The sequence below is a fragment of the Pelobates fuscus genome, chromosome 11, assembly GCF_036172605.1.
Source record: "Pelobates fuscus isolate aPelFus1 chromosome 11, aPelFus1.pri, whole genome shotgun sequence".
In the NCBI taxonomy this organism is placed as follows: domain Eukaryota; kingdom Metazoa; phylum Chordata; class Amphibia; order Anura; family Pelobatidae; genus Pelobates; species Pelobates fuscus.
In genome coordinates, this window is record NC_086327.1 from 89119925 (window position 1) to 89138630 (window position 18706).

An 18706-nucleotide genomic window follows, 5' to 3' on the forward strand; every position below is an offset into this window, starting at 1 on the left:
AAAGAATGGACACCAGTGTTAATTAAGATACGATAAGATAAGATACGCTGTAAAAATGTCAGACCTGCAGGAGATCATATTTGATTGGTTTAAACACATGCTATTTAAGTATACATCCAAATTTGGTTGAAGAATGCAATTGTCGTGGCATATATGTATATATGTACATTCATAGTCATGCAAACAAAATAGCACTCTTTACTTGACAAGGAGACCCATTTTATTTTTTTCACGCAGTCAGAAGATATTGAATTACAGACAAAAATCTCATTTATGTTCTTCACTTCAGACATGACCTCTATCCTCTGTAAATGGGAATCTCTCATGACTTTATGTTTGCATAATACAATTCTTCTACTAATTTTGTTTAAATGTTGTGTTTTAATTTGTGACCTATTTTTATTAACCTTTCATTGTGTAAATTTCAGGATTACTTTACCATAAGTCCCTTCTTTTTCAATGCTCTCCAAGACAGTAAAAATGTTAATTACACTTTAACCCTCCTTTATTTACCATAGGTTCCTACATGTAGCTTGACCAATGAGTGACTTATTCCATTGGTCTACCTATACAGCAAAGAAACCTAACTGAAGTGCCGATAATGCTAAGAGGAAGAGAAACCCATGCTTTTAAATAATACCCACATGGAAATATCTTTAAAATCAGGCTTATTACATAGGAAACCATATGAACTAAATTTGGAAACTAATTTTACTATGCAAGACCTGACATATTTGGCCAGGTTTGAAAATCACTTCCAGGCTCTTGGACAATTTTATTTTCTACACAGTGAGCTTGCAAGAGGTAAAAATAGAATAGTCAAAAAAAATAGAAGAAAATAGAAATAAAAATAAAAAAATCTCTAACTTAGCTCTTAGTTCACATTTTCTTTTTAAAATCTACTATTTTGGCATCCAGTTTGCAAAATGTTTTTGAACTCCTCACAACTGAAACCCCTAGGTATAAGTTCATAAAAAAAATCTCAGAGGTATAGTAAGTAATTCATTCATTGGAGCGTTTTAAAATTGAAAACCATGCTACCATCTCAAGTTATTTTTGGACTGAGTTAAATTACTGGTTAATTGTCATTGATGGATCACCTTAGATATTTTTTTATAAATACAACAGAGCTAAGTAAAAGCAATAGTTAAATTCAAACCACTACTATGACGCTCATAGTGATAAGTGATCATCGCTTGATAGGGTGATTTACTCTCTAAAACAGTTAGAACATCACATGTTGCCTATTCATGTTGTTTGTCTATCTATCAATTATTCTCACCCTGATAAAAGCAAATCAAATTGTGGAGATTCCATTAAAAAAAATCCTCTTAGAGTATATGATTCTAGAACAATGGAGTAGTGAAGAAAATTGTTTTTAGATAAATAGATATTGTTAAGACATAAAATTGCACGAGTACATCTTCTTTATTTCTTAGCGAGACAACTGCTTGAAATGAGCAATTTTAATAATAAAGTCTCTAAAAATAAGTAGTATGAAGGTACGGTTGAAACACATTTATTTGCTGTGCGACTCATCAGTTTCTTGATCAATGATACTGTAAACCATACAATAATTACCCAGGAGTGGGTAATGAATCAATGTTTCTAGCAGAAAATCTTATTACATTATCTAGCAGAGATGGGTAACCTTGTTACCCTAGGGATTCCTCCCCTCAATAATAGCTGAAACTATATACTTTGAGTTTTAATAAGGTGCTAAATGTTTATATTTATTAATCAATGTATTGCGTTGAATAGCTACCATATAGCCAAAAACAAAACAGTTGGGAAGAAAACAATTTTTAAACATATAAAAGTTCATAATCTAACGTGTCGTAAAAATGTGAGAGTACAGTAAAAACAAAACAACAACAAAACATATAAACAAACAAACAAACAAACAAACAAACAAACAAAAACACTACAGGATTCTCTATAGTGCACAGAGGGTTTCATTCGAGTAGTCTATCAACTTGCAAAATCAGGTCAATTAGCTGACTTGGAAAAAGTAAAACATATGCTTACAAATAAATTTGTTTTCACAGTTCCCAAAAATCCCCTTGTGAAATAATCCCTACGAGACGGTTAGGGATATTTTACAAGGAAAGAATTCTCATGGGCCTAGACTACTTTAGGAATAAAAAATATTTCACATCTTGGTTGAGTACCTTGATATCGCTATCCTTCCGTCACATGAGATGTAGGTTGGAATTGCACTATGACAATGTGTCACTCACAATAATTTTAAGTGACTGGGGGTCCTTTGTTTGCTCACATTGACCAAACAAACAGTGACCGAGGGACTTTCAATTCTTGTATAATTGAAAGGAGTGGACAGTGGACCTCCAACAGCCTTCTTTTGTGTTGATCACATCCATATTTTTCAGCTACATAGCTTATTTCAATGTTCTATGGTATCAAATAGGGTTAAGATAGTATTTGAAAACATTAGCAGGCACTAACCTCGTTTTGCCATTGTTGGATTCATTTCCACAGAAATTAGCCTATAACTGAAGTAATAGCTTTAGCAATTCTATAGGGTCCCCATTCTAAGAAGTACCGTATATACTCGAGTATAAGCCGAGTTTTTTAGCACATTTTTTGTGCTAAAAAAACCCAACTCGGCTTATACTCGAGTCAGTGTCTGTATTATGGCAATTTGCATTGCCATAATACAGACTGAGGGAGAGGGGGGCTGTCAGAGCTGTAACTTACCTTTCCTGCAGCTCCTGTCAGCTTCCTCCTCCTCCGCGCCGTCCGTTCAGCACCTCGGTCAGCTCCCAGTGTAAGTCTCGCGAGAGCCGTGGCTCTCGCGAGACTTACAGTGGGAGCTGACAGAGGGAGCTGAACGGACGGCGCGGAGGAGGAGGAAGCTGACAGGAGCTGCAGGAAAGGTAAGTTACAGCTCTGACAGCCCCCCTCTCCCCCCCACTGAACTACCAATGCTGGACCACCAGGGAGTGAGAGCCCCCCTCCCTGCTATATATCAAGCAGGGAGGGGGGACGAAAAAAAAATATATTAATAATTAAAAAATAATAATTAAATAATAAATAATAATACAAAAATAATAATAATTAAATTAAATAAAAAAAATAATAATAAATAATAATTAAAAAAAATTAAAATAATAATAAAAAAAAAAATTGCCCACCCCCCACCAACACACACACACACACTGCACTCATACACTCACACTGCACTCATACACTCACACTGCACTCATACACTCACACTGCATTCACACACTCACACTGCATTCACACACTCACGCTGCACTCATACACTCACGCTGCACTCATACACACGCTGCACTCATACACACGCTGCATTCATACACACGCTGCATTCATACACACACACTGCATTCATACACACACACTGCATTCATTATACACACACTGTAAATAAATATTCAATTAATATATTTTTTTTTAGGATCTAATTTTATTTAGAAATTTACCAGTAGCTGCTACATTTCTCACCCTAGTCTTATACTCGAGTCAATAAGTTTTCCCAGTTTTTTTGGGTAAAATTAGGGGCCTCGGCTTATATTCGGGTCGGCTTTTACTCGAGTATATACGGTATTTTGCCTGACCAATTGTACATTTATTTATCATCTCTGGCTATATATTTAGATTAAGAGGAGAATTAGTATTATACAAGTATGGGCCAAAATTCACAGTGGGGTTTGAGGAGTCAATAACATTTTTATTAATGAAATTTCAATGATATTACATACAATGAATGTTAAACGTGTGGAGATTTGTTTGACTAGGTACAGAAGATGACATCTTTTAAATGAGTTCCATTTGCCTCCTCACAAAATCGGGCTCTTTCACTTGCATTGCTCATAACATTGGTTAATGTTTGAGGCTCTAGCTCTCGAATTTCTGCACAGATATTCTCTTTGAGCTCCTCAAGTGTATGTGTTTTTTTCACATACACCCGCTCCTTCAGATATCCCCACAGGAAGTCATCGGGAGCGGAAAAGTCGGGCAAACGTGGCGGCTCGCATTCAAGCTCTTTGTGTCAAAATAATGGACCTGCCATTTTGAAATATATATTCCACTATTTTTACTCCTTGATCCTTTGTTAAATTACTTAGATGAATCTCCCAAGACTAAGTTATATGTGCCTACAACAAAAATATGTGACTACTAGCACATGAGATATTTACCTGTCAAATCCTACTCTGAATTTTGGCCCACCCTGTAGCTATAATTTCCTATACACATAGCCAAACATATAACTTTTTGAGAGATAAGAGTATTAAAATGCTTGATAAACAGCCCTTGCTGCATCTCCGTCTATGAAGTTCCACCTTCTTTTATTCAATAATAAATCTGCACAGTCTTTTGTATTTTGCCTTTCAGCCACAGAGATTATAATTAAGACAGCTACTTCATCCTCTGAGCACTTTAATGAAAATCCACCTATTATTCTGATTATTTACATCACAAATCTCTCTACACCTTCTGCCTTGTTCATATTCATACTATTATTCTTTATATTGCACCATTTATTCATCTCAAGCCCGGTTCCTTAACTGTTCTCCTGTCAAATAACAAATAACGGAAATATATTGTACCTTTGGAACAGTTGCTTAATTTCTCCAACAATTAACTTTTATACCTGACAAACTATGCATTATTTCTATATTGTCTAAATTCCAGTTTAAATAGTTTAGAAATTGAAATGGGTTTATTTGTTTTTTTTTTACAAGGCGGAATAAACTACAATAAGGATTTTCTTTTTGCAGTATATTTATAAGCTTTAACCCTTTGGGTATATTATGGAATTACATTTCCTTCTGGGATTTCGAGGGCTGATCCAGATTGTAGCCTGAAAACATCTTCAAGGATTTTCACTAAATTGGGAGTTGGCAGAAATTGATTTAAAAAAAAATTAAACTTTAATCAAAAATAATCTAAAAAATCAAAAACTTAAGTTGGAAATGTTCTTAAATTCCACTTTGGCCAAAATGATGTATTCCTTGTTTATTTCCCAACAATACTATGGTTAGTGAAGTGAATAACCCTGGAATACATTGCTCCCATGATTTACTGCCAGCTAACACCAAAATCCTAACTACTAAAAATTAGAGGATATGTCACTTGCTGAATGGCAGAGACTCTTGGGAAATATAGTGCAACAAAAGCTTGAGGGCCGAGATCAGATATTCTTGCTTTACTTTTTGGCCGCCATAAGGCTTAAAGAGTAACTACTGGAGCAGAGATAGGCAACCTTCGGGACTCCAGATGGTTTGGACTACATCTACCATAATGCTGGCAGAGCATCCTGGGAGATGTAATCCACAACATTAGGAGTGCCGCAAATTGCCTACCCCCCTTCCTAGAGGAATGGGTATTGTTTTTGGTTCTCAATATTAAGTGGTGGGTCAAGGTGTTGCTTATTTATTAAACCATGTGTTATGGTGACGTTGCAAAATTCAGACTGAAAAAGCTGACTATGAAATGTCAGTGAATAAACTCCTGTACATTCTATTCATACTATACTACTAAACTCCTACTAGGAAAAAATATTTGCCTGTGACTAAGTACCTTTATCTTTGAATCTGCAAACATTCACAAGACATCAAAGTAATTTAATCTGCTTTAAAGCATTGCATTCCTATACAATAATAAGAACAAAGTATTTAACCAGGAAAGGCACATTCAGATTACTCTGGTTTTCAAGTACGTCCCGGGGAAAAAGTTTATCATTTGTATTTACTGGGCACAAAATACTTATTTAAGAACAATACATTGTAATTGTTAACTTGATTAATCCAAAATCAAACATTCTTATGGCTGGCCACAAAGTAAAAAAAACAAAAGTGAGTTGTGCGTTGACCATCAAGTTTAATAATTTTGTCCAATAAAGCCCAAATTTACATTTTGAAGCATGACTATATTAAAAGGTTACGTTAAACCTTTAAGGAATGGGGCCTTTCCGGTGCAATATGCCCTATTGGGCACTATTGGGTAAATCTGAAAAAAACTTTTTTACTCACCTTCAATCCAGCGCCTGGCAAAACTCCCGGTGCATATCTTCCGTGCCGCCTCCAATGTCATAGGGGTTGTGCACTGTCCAATCGTAGGCTTCTCACAAAGAAGCCTGTGACTAGATCTATTGTCGACTCAGAGTACATGTGCAAGCTCTGGGTCAGTGAGTTGAGGGAGGGAGTGGGAAAGTGGAGGGAGGGAGATGAAAAAAAACAAAAAAAACAAAAACCCAAATAAGTAATTAAGGTAGGTGGGAGGGAGTGCCCACAGGATGGGAGGCAGGCAGAGAAAAGCTAGCTCTGCCCTGAAGGGGAAGATTTCTACGATTGTTGTCAGCTTGTAGTGTGCATAACAATATGTGCAAAATATGCACAGAATTGACATTGGCAGCAGAAAACTGAGTTTCAGGCTGCCAAAGTAACATTTGCCTTGCAGCACACAAGTGCAAATATCTCAGTAAGTGCAGTGTTTCAAGTTAAAACACCGCTCATATATTCTTCTACTACCATGACCACTTCCAATCACTGCAGTGGTCATGGTGGTTGGAGTAACCCTTTAATTATTAAATTATATTTATTTAAACATATCCTCCTATACCTGACAATATAATACACAACCAATTTTCCATACTGAGAAATATTATAGATTTTAATACCTAAACCCTGTAAGGTTAGTAACTTGTTACATATGCAGGTGCAGTTAAACTACAATCATATAATCCTTGGTCAGCATTTGGCTATCTTCAGGTTGGATTATGGGAGTTGCAGTTTATCAACAGCTAGAGGGCTGCCGGTTCTCAACGGGATAATGTAGCAAATGTAATATGGATTCTATCGAAGGATCAAATCTATTTCGCGTAGTGCCTTTATATTCTTGGATTCATTGTGAGATTCTCATAATATAGAATAATCAGTATGCTGTAAGAAAAATGATTTCGGGACATTTTACCCAGTTTACATAAGTATGCATCTGATAAAAAAAAGTACTTTAAAAAAAATTTTTTTTTTATATGTATTTCTCATTACAATAGTGATGTGGAAAACATTCAATGGATTGGTGGGTGAGGTTTGCCTTTGATCAATATGTTTTTTTAACATTGCTTTCTTAATGTTCATTCATGATACCGTGTTAATAAATAAGGATTGGTAGGAGTGCCAAGACTCTCTAGGTCAGGGGTCCTCAAACTCCGGCCCCCCCAGATGTTGCTGAACTACAACTCCCATGATTCTCTGGCTATCTATGTAATCATGGGAGTTGTAGTTCAGCAACATCTGGGGGGGCCGGAGTTTGAGGACCCCTGGTCTAGGTGAAAGGGGACGCCATAAAGGATTGGGCTTATACCTATGCTAAATAGCAGCATTTAGTCAATTGTTGGCAATCTCCATTTATACCAGGTCATTGAGGGAAATGTGACCTTTAATGGGAACACACCTTTATCTTTCTAACTTATGTTACACTGTGAGAAAGGCACTTAGGGAGTGTACCATGTGAAACTTAATTACCTTATAATCTATAAAAGTAGAATTTCTTGCTACCTTTGTTTTGATACAGACTGTTACAAAGCCATACTGCTAAAAAAAAAAAAAGCTGCGTGAAGTAGCCATTTTTCTTTTTTTGCAGACCACACAAGTTGTAACTATAGAAGCTTTGCTTCTTAAATTTATGCAGGAATCATAGATTTTGTGTGAGTTGTGAACCAGTTTACAAATTGTAGGTGTAAGCATCTGGAATCAAGAAAAAGGTTGTAATTTTTTCTAACACCACTTTGCCTCCTTCTTGCAAGTCGGTTATCAGGTTCTCATAACAACTAATAAGGGTTCATTCAGTAATAGTGAATTGGAAAGAAAATGCAAAATTAAGGTTTAAAGAGAAACTGTTTCCACTGCAGCTGTTATGAGCAAAATTTACTATTTTTCTTTCTAGTTTGACAATTGTCCTTAACGTTTAACGTTTTATTTAAACCATCATTACTGTCTTTTTGAAACCTTTGTTAAGTTTGAAAAGGTTGTTTCTACAGAAAAAGAAAATCTGCCATATTTTTGTCCTTCTGTAATAGCACACATTAGTGCAGATTTTGGTCTGTCATCATACCATTTGGGTTATTCACTAAACGGGAAATTGTACAGAACTGGGTTGAGCTGTCAATCCAGCTGAATTGGAGTTTTCAAACATCTGCGATTCAGGTATCACTCCCTTACAATTCTAAATTAAATAAATAAATAAATCCAATGGCTGTTTCCATACATTTAGCAATTGATTTTTTTGGTTTATTGAGTTATATGCAAAGTTTGTAATTGTAGACAGCAAAACATCTGCAGGGAGCCATTTCCATTTACAGTATAAGCATTGTGTTGTATTTGATAAGTATGTATAAAGTTTATTTAAACCCTTAGTGTAGGTATAAGATGTCTGTAAATATCATACCTGTGACGGCAGCGACGTAAAAACCTCATAATCTTCCGAGCAGCCTGGTCCTGCTTCTTTGTAAGGAGACTGCTTCTAAACAATCAGAAGAACGAGTACTTTTTTTTAAATTGAATTATCGTTATAAGAATTGTACATATAACATTTACAGGATGTGTTCTATAGAACTTGTGCTTATATATACTACACAATAACTACTACTACATATAAACACCATAACTACTACTGCCCAGGTGATGGGTGTGAGGAAGAGCTCCATTGCTCTAGTTATACTCTAGGTCCTCTCTCGTTCTTTTGTTCTCTAAGTCCTGCCTCTTTCTGTATAACTCACTCAAGGTTATTTATAACAGTGAGAAGTCATAGTGAATTTCAATGTAAGGTCAGAGAAGTTGGACTGGAAGAAGAGATAACTTAGAGAATGTTTCCAGTTCGGCTAGTTTGACCTTAAAGAAATTGCTCCAACCTCCATGACCACTTTTGCCTTTAGAAGTTGTCATGGTGATTGGAATCTGTATGTATAGCTTGAAATTTGGTGCCAGGGGCTAGTTTCACCCCTGACATATACGTGACTCAGGCTCTCTGTTCCTGGCTGCCTAATTTTAATTATGTGTGGAAAAATTACGTCTGTTGTGGGTGCACGATGGTGACAGACATAATGAGCTTCTACCCTTGCAAGCAGTGCTACTGCAAGGGAAGGCTTGAATGTACCCTCCCTCCTGTGTTCCCACCCCACCCCTCCACCATTTGTTACTATTTATCATGTTTTTATTTATGGAGTGCCCTCCTTCCATCATCCCTCCCACTCCCTCCCTCCCCTCTCCGGCTCAGAGCAAGCACACGCTCTCAGACCGAGTGCGCACGGCTCAATCATTTACTTCTCTTTGAGAAGAATTTGATTGGACCTTGAAGGAAAAAGGTGAGATGCATCATAACATCAGGATGGGGCGTGGAAGAACTTTCCCCTTTGCTGGATTCCAGGTAAGTTTATTAGTTTATTCTGCTTCTTTTACAGTTTTTTTAGCAGTAACAAGTGCCCAATAGTTGTACCTCAGTTTCTGTTGCACCATTGAGGCTGTCCGACGTTTCTGTTTGATTTTGCCACATTCTTTATAACTTCTGTAGTATTGTTGGATAAGCACCGCGGCCCGTCGGCTCTGCTGAAATTTCTTCTGTTCATAATAGCTTCGGAATTTGCTCTGGATGAGGATTGCGGCTTGGGTCATTTTTTTATAAAGTGCATACTGTAGAGGGGAGAAAAGAAACCACAACTTGATGAGAACAATGAGAATAACTTGAAAATGTTGGTTTAATAGTATTCAACATTCATAAACAGTTTGACCTATTGGAACATTAATCAAAGTGAAGATCACCAACTGAGGAGAACAAGATATTAACTTGACGGAGCTAAGCTAGTTCTGCTAGATCCACGATGTTTCTTGGACACATATCAACTTTGCATAATGATGGGCAGAATATGAAAGGCATTGCCTTACTTTATGGATCAGGAAAGGAATTCCGAGAGAAATGCAGTGATTAATTAAATTCCTTTTTGTAGCAAAATAACAGTATGTGCTACAGGCTAGCACTTTTCATGTAGTTTCCATCAACTAAAAGAAGCAATATGTGTTCGGAAAAACAGGATGGATCTGGAAAACCTATTTGTTTGCGTGAATTAATTGCCACTTTAAACAATATCTACTTTACACATATGATGAAGACTTTATATTATTAAAACATTACTAGTGGTCTTGGTAGCTACGGTATGAAAGCCTTGCATCCTCTACTCGTAATTGTGCATTGCATGCCAAAGAGTTATCTGGTAATCACATAGAAAATCTCACAAGGTGAGCCGTTACATTTGGGGTTGTTGGGAATTGACCAAGGAACGGTTGTTTTTTTTGGCTAAAATTGCCAAACTAGAAAAAAAAAAAAGCTATATTGTAAAATTGGTTAGAATTTTCATTTTTGTTGTCAGTTCCAGGTATAGTGAATAATCCTGTCACCAATTAAGTGATCCACTTTGACTCATGAATTAAATGGACGCTCTAAGCACCAAAACAACTTTAGCTTAATGATGCAGTTTTGGTGTATAGATTGGGCTCCTATAGTCTCACTGCTCAATTATCTTCCATTTAGGGGTTAAGTCACTTTGTTTATGCAGCTCTAGCAACACCTATGGCTGGGAACTAAAGATAGGTAACCTGACTGAAGAACAGATGTAGTGTCAGAATTAAAATCCTCTTTTACAGAACTACTCAAGTGCCAAAGCTAGACATCTATGTTCTAGAACACAGGTAGGCAACTTTTGGCACTCCAGATGTTGTGGACTACATCACCCCTGATGCTTTGCCAGCATTAGAGCTGTACGGGCATTATGGGAGATGTAGTCCACAACATCTGGAGTGCCGAAGGTTGCTTACCCCTGTTCTAGAACACTTGGAGTACTACGGTTAGTTATCTGAAAATGTAATTTAGATATATACCAATGTCTATTTTTTTCACACAGATTAATTTCTGAACATAAAGTGGCACTGTCACTACAGATGCTATCACGAACATAGAAGCTTTTTGAAAATCGTGTTCAGTTATCTTTGGAATTTATGTGAATATCTAACATAACAAAAAGAAGCAAAATAAACCATTGGGATTACTCTGTTTTATGGACAGGCTGATTTTTGGCATTTCCTGACAATGGTGTATGGGCACAAGCATCTTGCCATGCTTGTTACGGTAGCTTATTGTCCCTGAGAGAGGCATCACCATCTACATCTTTGTAATCTTTACAAACATGAGCAGTTGCAATGTATAATAAAATGTGTTAGAAAAAATGAAAATGATTACAATTTATCGTGCTAATTACTAATCTAAAAAATTATAAACTGCATTACATATTCATTTAGCTAATCTTATTTTTGTTACCTTCAAGGCAATCCATGTCAGCTTTGGAGAGAATAAAAAAGTTATCGGGGTTAGTAGAACAAGTGAATGAACAAAATAAATGCTTACTCCCCCCACAGGAAAAAAACTAAATAAAAACAAAACAAAACAAAACAAAGAAACCCTAAAGGTGATGTACATTCAAAAAGTACATAAAAAAAAGATGTAACATCGTTTTGCAATGGATGGAGATAGAAATTTTGGGATAAAATCCACGATACCAATACGGTAATTATTTTAACATACGGTAATAAAAGATCAGTAGATAAATATACTTAGTATTTGCCAGTTACTTTTCATTATAGAAAATGATCAGTTTGCTCCTTTGCCCATGAGAGAGGGTAAGAGATTAATTTGCTTTACTGCGCTATAACAGCCCCGCAGTCTTTAGGCTTGACTGCTTTTTATTACATCAATAAAACTTCAATGTCCAGTGCCATTTAACAACTTCATTGAATTTGCAACAAAGCAATTTTGTAGCGCAACACCTTGCTTGGGTATTATTTTTTGTGTGTATATATATATATATACACAAGAGTGCAGCCCCCTGGTGTTTATATATATACCTTTTATATCGGACTAACAACATTTTTTAATGACAAGCTTTCAGGAGAACCTCCCTTTCTCAAGTCTGAAGCATTTCTGAGCAAGACAACACATAGAATTCAAAGTTAAGTTGTGATACAGGGGTTAAAGCGACATGAGTGCAGATAAGACACAGGTTTAATAGAAAATATGTAGAACAAATGAGAAAAATAAATAATTTGTATTGACAAATGTGTTCCATCATTAAAACAAAATTATTGCATACATGTTTTATTTTTCAAAGTACACATGGGATTGAAATGTCTAGAGATTGTCACTCTAGTGTGGCACTCATGAGTTAAATGCTGGTAATTTAAACCGTGTAATATGTCAGTGCAGGGATAGCAAAGATTTTATTTTCTAAAGCACGGTTTGTGTGCATTCAGGGGCAGGAAGCCACGTGTAAAAATATAACCTGCAAATAAGTCTCTGCAATTCTAAAAACCCTTACAATAAAATTATTGAGTTTTATATTAATTCACTAAGATTGACAACCAGGCACTCTGATATCCATCATCCAGATGGATACAAATTGTACTTTTACCGGTCAAAATTTTTTTTAAGACACTGTGGTTTATTTGTCATTACTAGAAGGCTGATGTCTGTCATCCTTCTATTTTCACTAAATTGCTAACGTTTGACTAAGAAAATGCATTATATCATGTACATTTCTAAACACTAAATAGGGCAGTTGGATCATTTAATTTGTAGCTGAGACTGGTAACTCCAAGTTTGTACACTAGGGGGCAGGATGATATAGGGATAAAACTGTATAACACAGAGAACAGATACTGTTAGCCTATGAGGAGGCTTGTTAAAAACCAAAATGAAAATAAAAATACTATTTATGTACTAAACAGAATTGAGAAAAAAAAAAAGACCTACCGATCCAAAAGTACAATTTAAGATTTTAAATTGAATTCTATACAAGTATTCCACTGTTTGAGAAGTGTTCAGTTGACGCTATTAATTAATCTCTGGATCACACTTTAAATGAATTCCTAATGTATATGGAATGTGCAATTAATATTGCTTTGAGGTTTAATACGAAACTTGACATTTTTGAGAACTGAAAAGTGATTTGCCAATTTTCAGTCAAAGCAACTAAATAAAAAAAAAATCCCCAACTCATTTAGATTTACAGCTTTAATATTATGGACGACGTTTTGCAATTCGCCTGGTTTAGTAAATAGGCTCACTTGTGTTTTTATTTATATGTCTACAACCAGAAACATTCCCATCATCTACATATGCAGTAAATAGAAACCTACGGGGAAGTCAAACAATAATTAACATGGTTTGGAAACGTACGTATTGTTTTATATACTATTCAAACATATGAGTTTATTTTTTCACTTTTTATGTTGTGTTCACGTTATATTGTATCTACCCACCAATAACTATTTTGCACATTTACCAACACATTACTTAAAAAAAAAAAAAAACAGCTATTGCTTGTTAATATTATTTTTTGTCCAACATTTTTAAACTAAGTTATCAAATGATCCCAACTCATTATTTAGTAAATAAGCTGTTGCTCTCTGCTAACGCACCCTTGATCCTCTGCATCCTTTGCTGGGAACCTATAGTTCTGAAAATAATAATCTTTTTGTTGTGACTCTTGTCCACCGCTCTTTGCTGGTGAAAAGTTTAACAATGTTTACTTACCTCATATCCAGTAACGAGACAAAAGTCTTCTTTGACAGCAAGCCTGCTTACTTATTTTTTGTCCAATCCGATGCCTCTCGTAGAGAAGCATTGGGGACGAGATGCACAGGCACAGCAAAACGCTGCATTTGTCCAAGCAAATACTCTATACGAGAAGCATTTGATTTAAAAAAAAGAGTCTGACACAGTTATTGCTGCGGAAGGGCCTCAATTATCAAACAGACAGCCACTAAACGTGTTTTAAATGAATATATTGCTGATTCTACAAAACGGCAATGTTATACATTGCAGGGTTAAAACGACAGGATCACTTAATTGAGATGAAATAGTTTGGATGCTTAAAGTGTCCCTTTAAATTAAATTTTCGACTGAAATGAGGGCTTTGATGGAATATTGCATAGAAACCTCTGAGAGAAACAGAAGAGATTTTGGCATTTAAACAACGTCAACAATTAACTCAAGGGCCTTTTAATTGCTGGCTTTGGCAACCTTTTTGTTTCCCTTTGTATGAAGAGCTGAGACATAAAATCATAGCAACACAGCATGAACCCCTAAAAATAACACGACTCTTCCATGAATATGACATATGGGAAATGTTATCTTAATTTGGATGATTCACAATCAGCATTTATTATTTGAGCAATCATCGTCCTAATTGTTCATCTACATATTTCCATTGTAGATCCCCTGGGGTACAATAAAACCTTATAAACAAAGTGTTTAGGAAAGTATTCACAGTGCAATAAAAAGCAGTAATCCCCATTGCTTTGTAAATCCCTCTATGTTTCATTGTTTCGAGTGTCTACTCAGATCCATTTTTAGATTGTAATTTTAGCGATAATTGAGTTTTAAATGCTTGGACGTGTGTTCCCAATGAACAAAAGCCGCTTGCTTGGCATGAGATTAAGGGAACCAGTTTCGTTATATAAAAGCTAAGGTTCAGCTGGAAAACTATTGATAAAAAAGATGTTTTGTGCATTTAAAACAAAGCAAAACATCCCACTCAAAAATGTTATGGCTTGACATGATGATTGGATATCTTTACTGAGAGCAATCATTGCCCAAACTTATACAAGTAGTGTATTATTTTCTTAAAAGAGGTATCGCACCTTCATGCAATATTAATTTATCTCACAGAGCTCACAAAACTATTATTCTTGTGGTGCAGATGGCTTTTAGAAGCTCAATTGCAAATGGTTCTACAGGATTTGGAAACTCTACATATCCTCCCCGATATCTCCTGATTGGTCAAAGTTGTCGTTTCTGCCCTTCGCAACACAAATACACATGTAGGTTGAGTGAGCATCGAGGGAAATGATGTTCATGAACATCTAGAGTGCCAAGGTTACCTATGAGATTTGTCCTTCTCATGGCACAGATCGCCATTGTCATTCCGTGCAGAAGAAGAGTGAGGATGCCTGCAGGGCACTATTAGCAAAGTCACACAAGGGAGTGTGGAATAGAGATCAGTATACTTGGAGGCACATACTGCTGGCCACATAAATATACATCAGCCAGTAACAGAGGGAAATTTAAAGGATTACTGAGATGGACCTGTCCCTCATACACAAGCTTTCCCTTTACATTAATGCATTATTTTTTATGTATGTTTTGTGAGATTGTTCAAGAAAGAGCACCTACTCCGCTATGCAAAGATTTATAATGTCACCAACTCTTTATAGGTTATGTCTCCTCTTATCTAGAAAAGCCTATTTCAGATGTCAAATTAAATATTAAAGAGTTAAGTGATATGAATAGTTTTAATGCTCCAGGATGTGATACATTGTTTATAATGTATTTTATGCATATTTCTGCATTGTTGGGTCAATAAGCATGATCTGAATTCTAGCTTTATTCTAGAACACAGAACACCTGATCAGAATACAGCTTTGCTTGTCACGTATCCGTTACTGTCTTTCTTTTCTTCAGTCTCACTGTAGCTCTCAGTACTTGTTGCTGCTGGTAAGGGTAAATCAGAGAAGGACAGTACGTTTTACATAAGTCATAGAACAAATATGGTCCAGGTACTCCAGATCAATAGTCAAGAAGTTTTATTGGAACAAGAAATGCAGCGGTTTGGCCTGTACAAAGTCCTTTGTCAAGCTTGCGTTCCAATAAAACTGCTTGACTATTGGTCTGGAGTGCCTGGACCATATTTGTTCTATGACTGATGTACTGGGGTTCGTTAGCCCTAGGTTTGGAGCACCTTGATCATTACATAAGAGTGCGGTCTCCTTTGTACATGTGGAGTACATTCAACATAGACATCTGACTTTGAGACCGCGGCTTTTTCTCAGAAAACCCATTTTTATTTCATAAACCTCCATTAAAGGGACATTATAGTCACCTGAACAACTTTAGCTTAATGAAGCAGTTTTGGTGTATAGAACATGCCCCTGCAGCCTCACTGCTCAATCCTCTGCCATTTAGGAGTTAAATCCCTTTGTTTATGAACCCTGGTCACACCTCCCTGCATGGGACTTGCACAGCCTTCCATAAACACTTCCTGTAAAGAGAGCCCTATTTAGGCTTTCTTTATTACAAGTTCTGTTTAATTAAGATTTTCTTATCCCCTGCTACGTTAATAGCTTGCTAGTCCCTGCAAGAGCCTCCTGTATGTGATTAAAGTTCAATTTAGAGATTGAGTTACAATTATTTAAGTTAAATTACATCTGTTTGAAAGTGAAACCATGTTTTTATTTTCATGCAGGCTCTGTCAATCATAGCCAGGGGAGGTGTGGCTGGGCTGCATAAACAGAAACAAAGTGATTTGATTCCTAAATGACAGTGAATTGTGCAGTGAAATTGCAGGGGAATGATCTATACACTAAAACTGCTTTATTTAGCTAAAGTAATTTAGGTGACTATAGTGTTCCTTTAATCTGTGTTTTTTATACTACCACATCATCACCCCTCATAACGAGAAATTGCAAAAAAACAGGTGATTTTTTTCCTCTTTTCTTATGTGGATGAGAGACTTGAGATTAGAGATAGCAGGACCCATACACAATCTCCATGCCATATACATGTAAGACTGTACAGAGGCTGTGTGCATGCATAAGAGATTAACTGGTTTCAGTGATTTCATTCATGAAAAAAAAATATAATGATGCAAACCACAACAAATTTATTGGAAACTAATGGATGTTTCTATTCATCTGCATGAGTGTGTGTTTTTTTTCATGATAACCATGCACCTGGCTCTCTTTTGAATGTATAGGGCTTCTATATTTCTCCCAGAAGCCCTTGCAAAGCTATGGTTTATGGGATTTATACAATTCCCCTACAGAAGGTTGTCAGAGGATCAGCAACAGCTTACACATGTCAGCCATTTTCTGGTAGAAGATGATATCAATGTAGAAACGGTGCAAACCATATCGGTTTGCTGAAAATAAGGGGAATATCTTTACACATGATATAATTTAGTGATACAAGTATTTTCCTTGATTTTTCTTAATTTAATTTTTTATCTTTTCATGAGATATAACTTAGTGAATATTTTGCTTAAATTTCCTAATTTCGTTCTTAAATTCGTTCGGATTGCTGAGAATGAAGAGATGCTGGTTGCTTTCGTTAAAAGATAAACTCTGAGTTAAAGTTACCTGCTTGTACTTTCTGTAACACCGCTGAATAACAGCTGCGGCCACGTCCTGCTGCTCTCTCAGTGGACGGTCCTGTAATAAATAAAAGGATAATACTTTGTAATGCCTCTGGTAATAGCCAGCTGTTTGTTTGTATCAATCTACCAGTTGCAGATGCTGAATGCAGAGAGGGGTGTAACTGCAAGTAACTGGTTTCCATGATCTCTGCACCATTCTACTAAAACAATGTTTGTTACAATATGCGTTAAACATATGCAGATCGCCTGTGAGACAGTTGCGGAACTAATAAAAAAAAAAAAAGAGACCTGGTGCAAGGAATTTTTAGGGTCGCCATTAGTGAAAGTGTGATGAAAAGGTAGATCCTTAAGTGTTGCACAACTCCCACAATGCCTTCTTGTAGCTTGGGATATACATTTTTGCCCATCCTTGCTGGGGTGTATTTATGTGCAGTGTCTGTGTGTGTCAATGTAAGCATATGTTTGTATGCTGACACACACACACACACACACACACACACACTGACATATAGTTAATAAGTTATATTTTTAGTCACCCACCTGTTTCCATACCTTTTGGGTGCAGGAGGGTTGTTTTAACTGGATCTGACTGCTAGCTGATTGGAATTTGGGGAAAGGGCAGGCATCCCCCCCACACCTCTGCCTCCTCCTAGCTTGATCAGCTCGGGCTGTAAGTTGGGAGGAACTGACCTGAACTCACTTCCCCCCCCACTGCTGATTCGACAGGGGCCCAGATGCACTAATAAAGGACTGTGGCACCTGGCTAGACTCCTCATCAGAAATGCCCATTGGAAGGCCCCAAATGTCATGGACACTTGATGGGTAACCCAAGTATGCAGGAAGAAAATGTTAAAACCTTAGGTGAAAATTGCCAAACTGAAGTCAGTTTTTTTTTCTGGCTATATTGGCCAAAATTCTGACATTCTTTTTAAATTCACTTCTGAATTCTGTCAGTTCCCATTTTAGTGAATAACTATCACTGTTTATTACATAAAATGGTTTATAAGCGGTTTTAAACACTACCAACAACGATGGCAACCCTACTGCAGCTGTTATAGACTGTATTACCCACAATGATTTTAGGCTTTTAGGAGTTCAACCATAGTTCTTACCTTATATTTCCTAAATACTGTCTGGACAAGTTTTGCTGCCTCGTACAGCTCTCGTTGCTCATGATCCGACAGGGTCAGCTGGGCAAATTCATTCTCAACCTTCTCATTGGTGGATGCACTGAGAAATTCCGACCAGTCGGCAACTGATGGCAGACTTGGTTTTTCAAATGTTTCACTAATTGGGGAGCAGGCAGGGCTTAAGCTGGTGTTGGAAGAAGGAGTCAGGGGCTCAATGTAGCGAGACCTGCCGAGTATTCACGAAAATGTGTTTAGTAAAATGCAACTTAAAACACATTTTACTAGCATCAAGTGGGATGAGTAGTACCTTGTTTTGAAACCAATCCTGCATTCC

General features: G+C 36.6%; 1 protein-coding gene across 1 annotated transcript in view; it reads right to left on the reverse strand.

Moving 5' to 3' along the window:
• Positions 1 to 18706, reverse strand: part of CAMTA1 (calmodulin binding transcription activator 1) — a 1539661-nt gene that overhangs the window by 29450 nt on the left and 1491505 nt on the right. The window contains exons 17-21 of the mRNA XM_063436496.1: positions 18355 to 18598; positions 17226 to 17297; positions 11353 to 11373; positions 9481 to 9674; positions 8434 to 8508 (exon numbers count right to left, since the gene is read on the reverse strand). Of these exons, the coding sequence (XP_063292566.1) occupies positions 8434 to 8508; positions 9481 to 9674; positions 11353 to 11373; positions 17226 to 17297; positions 18355 to 18598 (606 nt within the window). The remainder of the gene's footprint in view (positions 1 to 8433; positions 8509 to 9480; positions 9675 to 11352; positions 11374 to 17225; positions 17298 to 18354; positions 18599 to 18706) is intronic.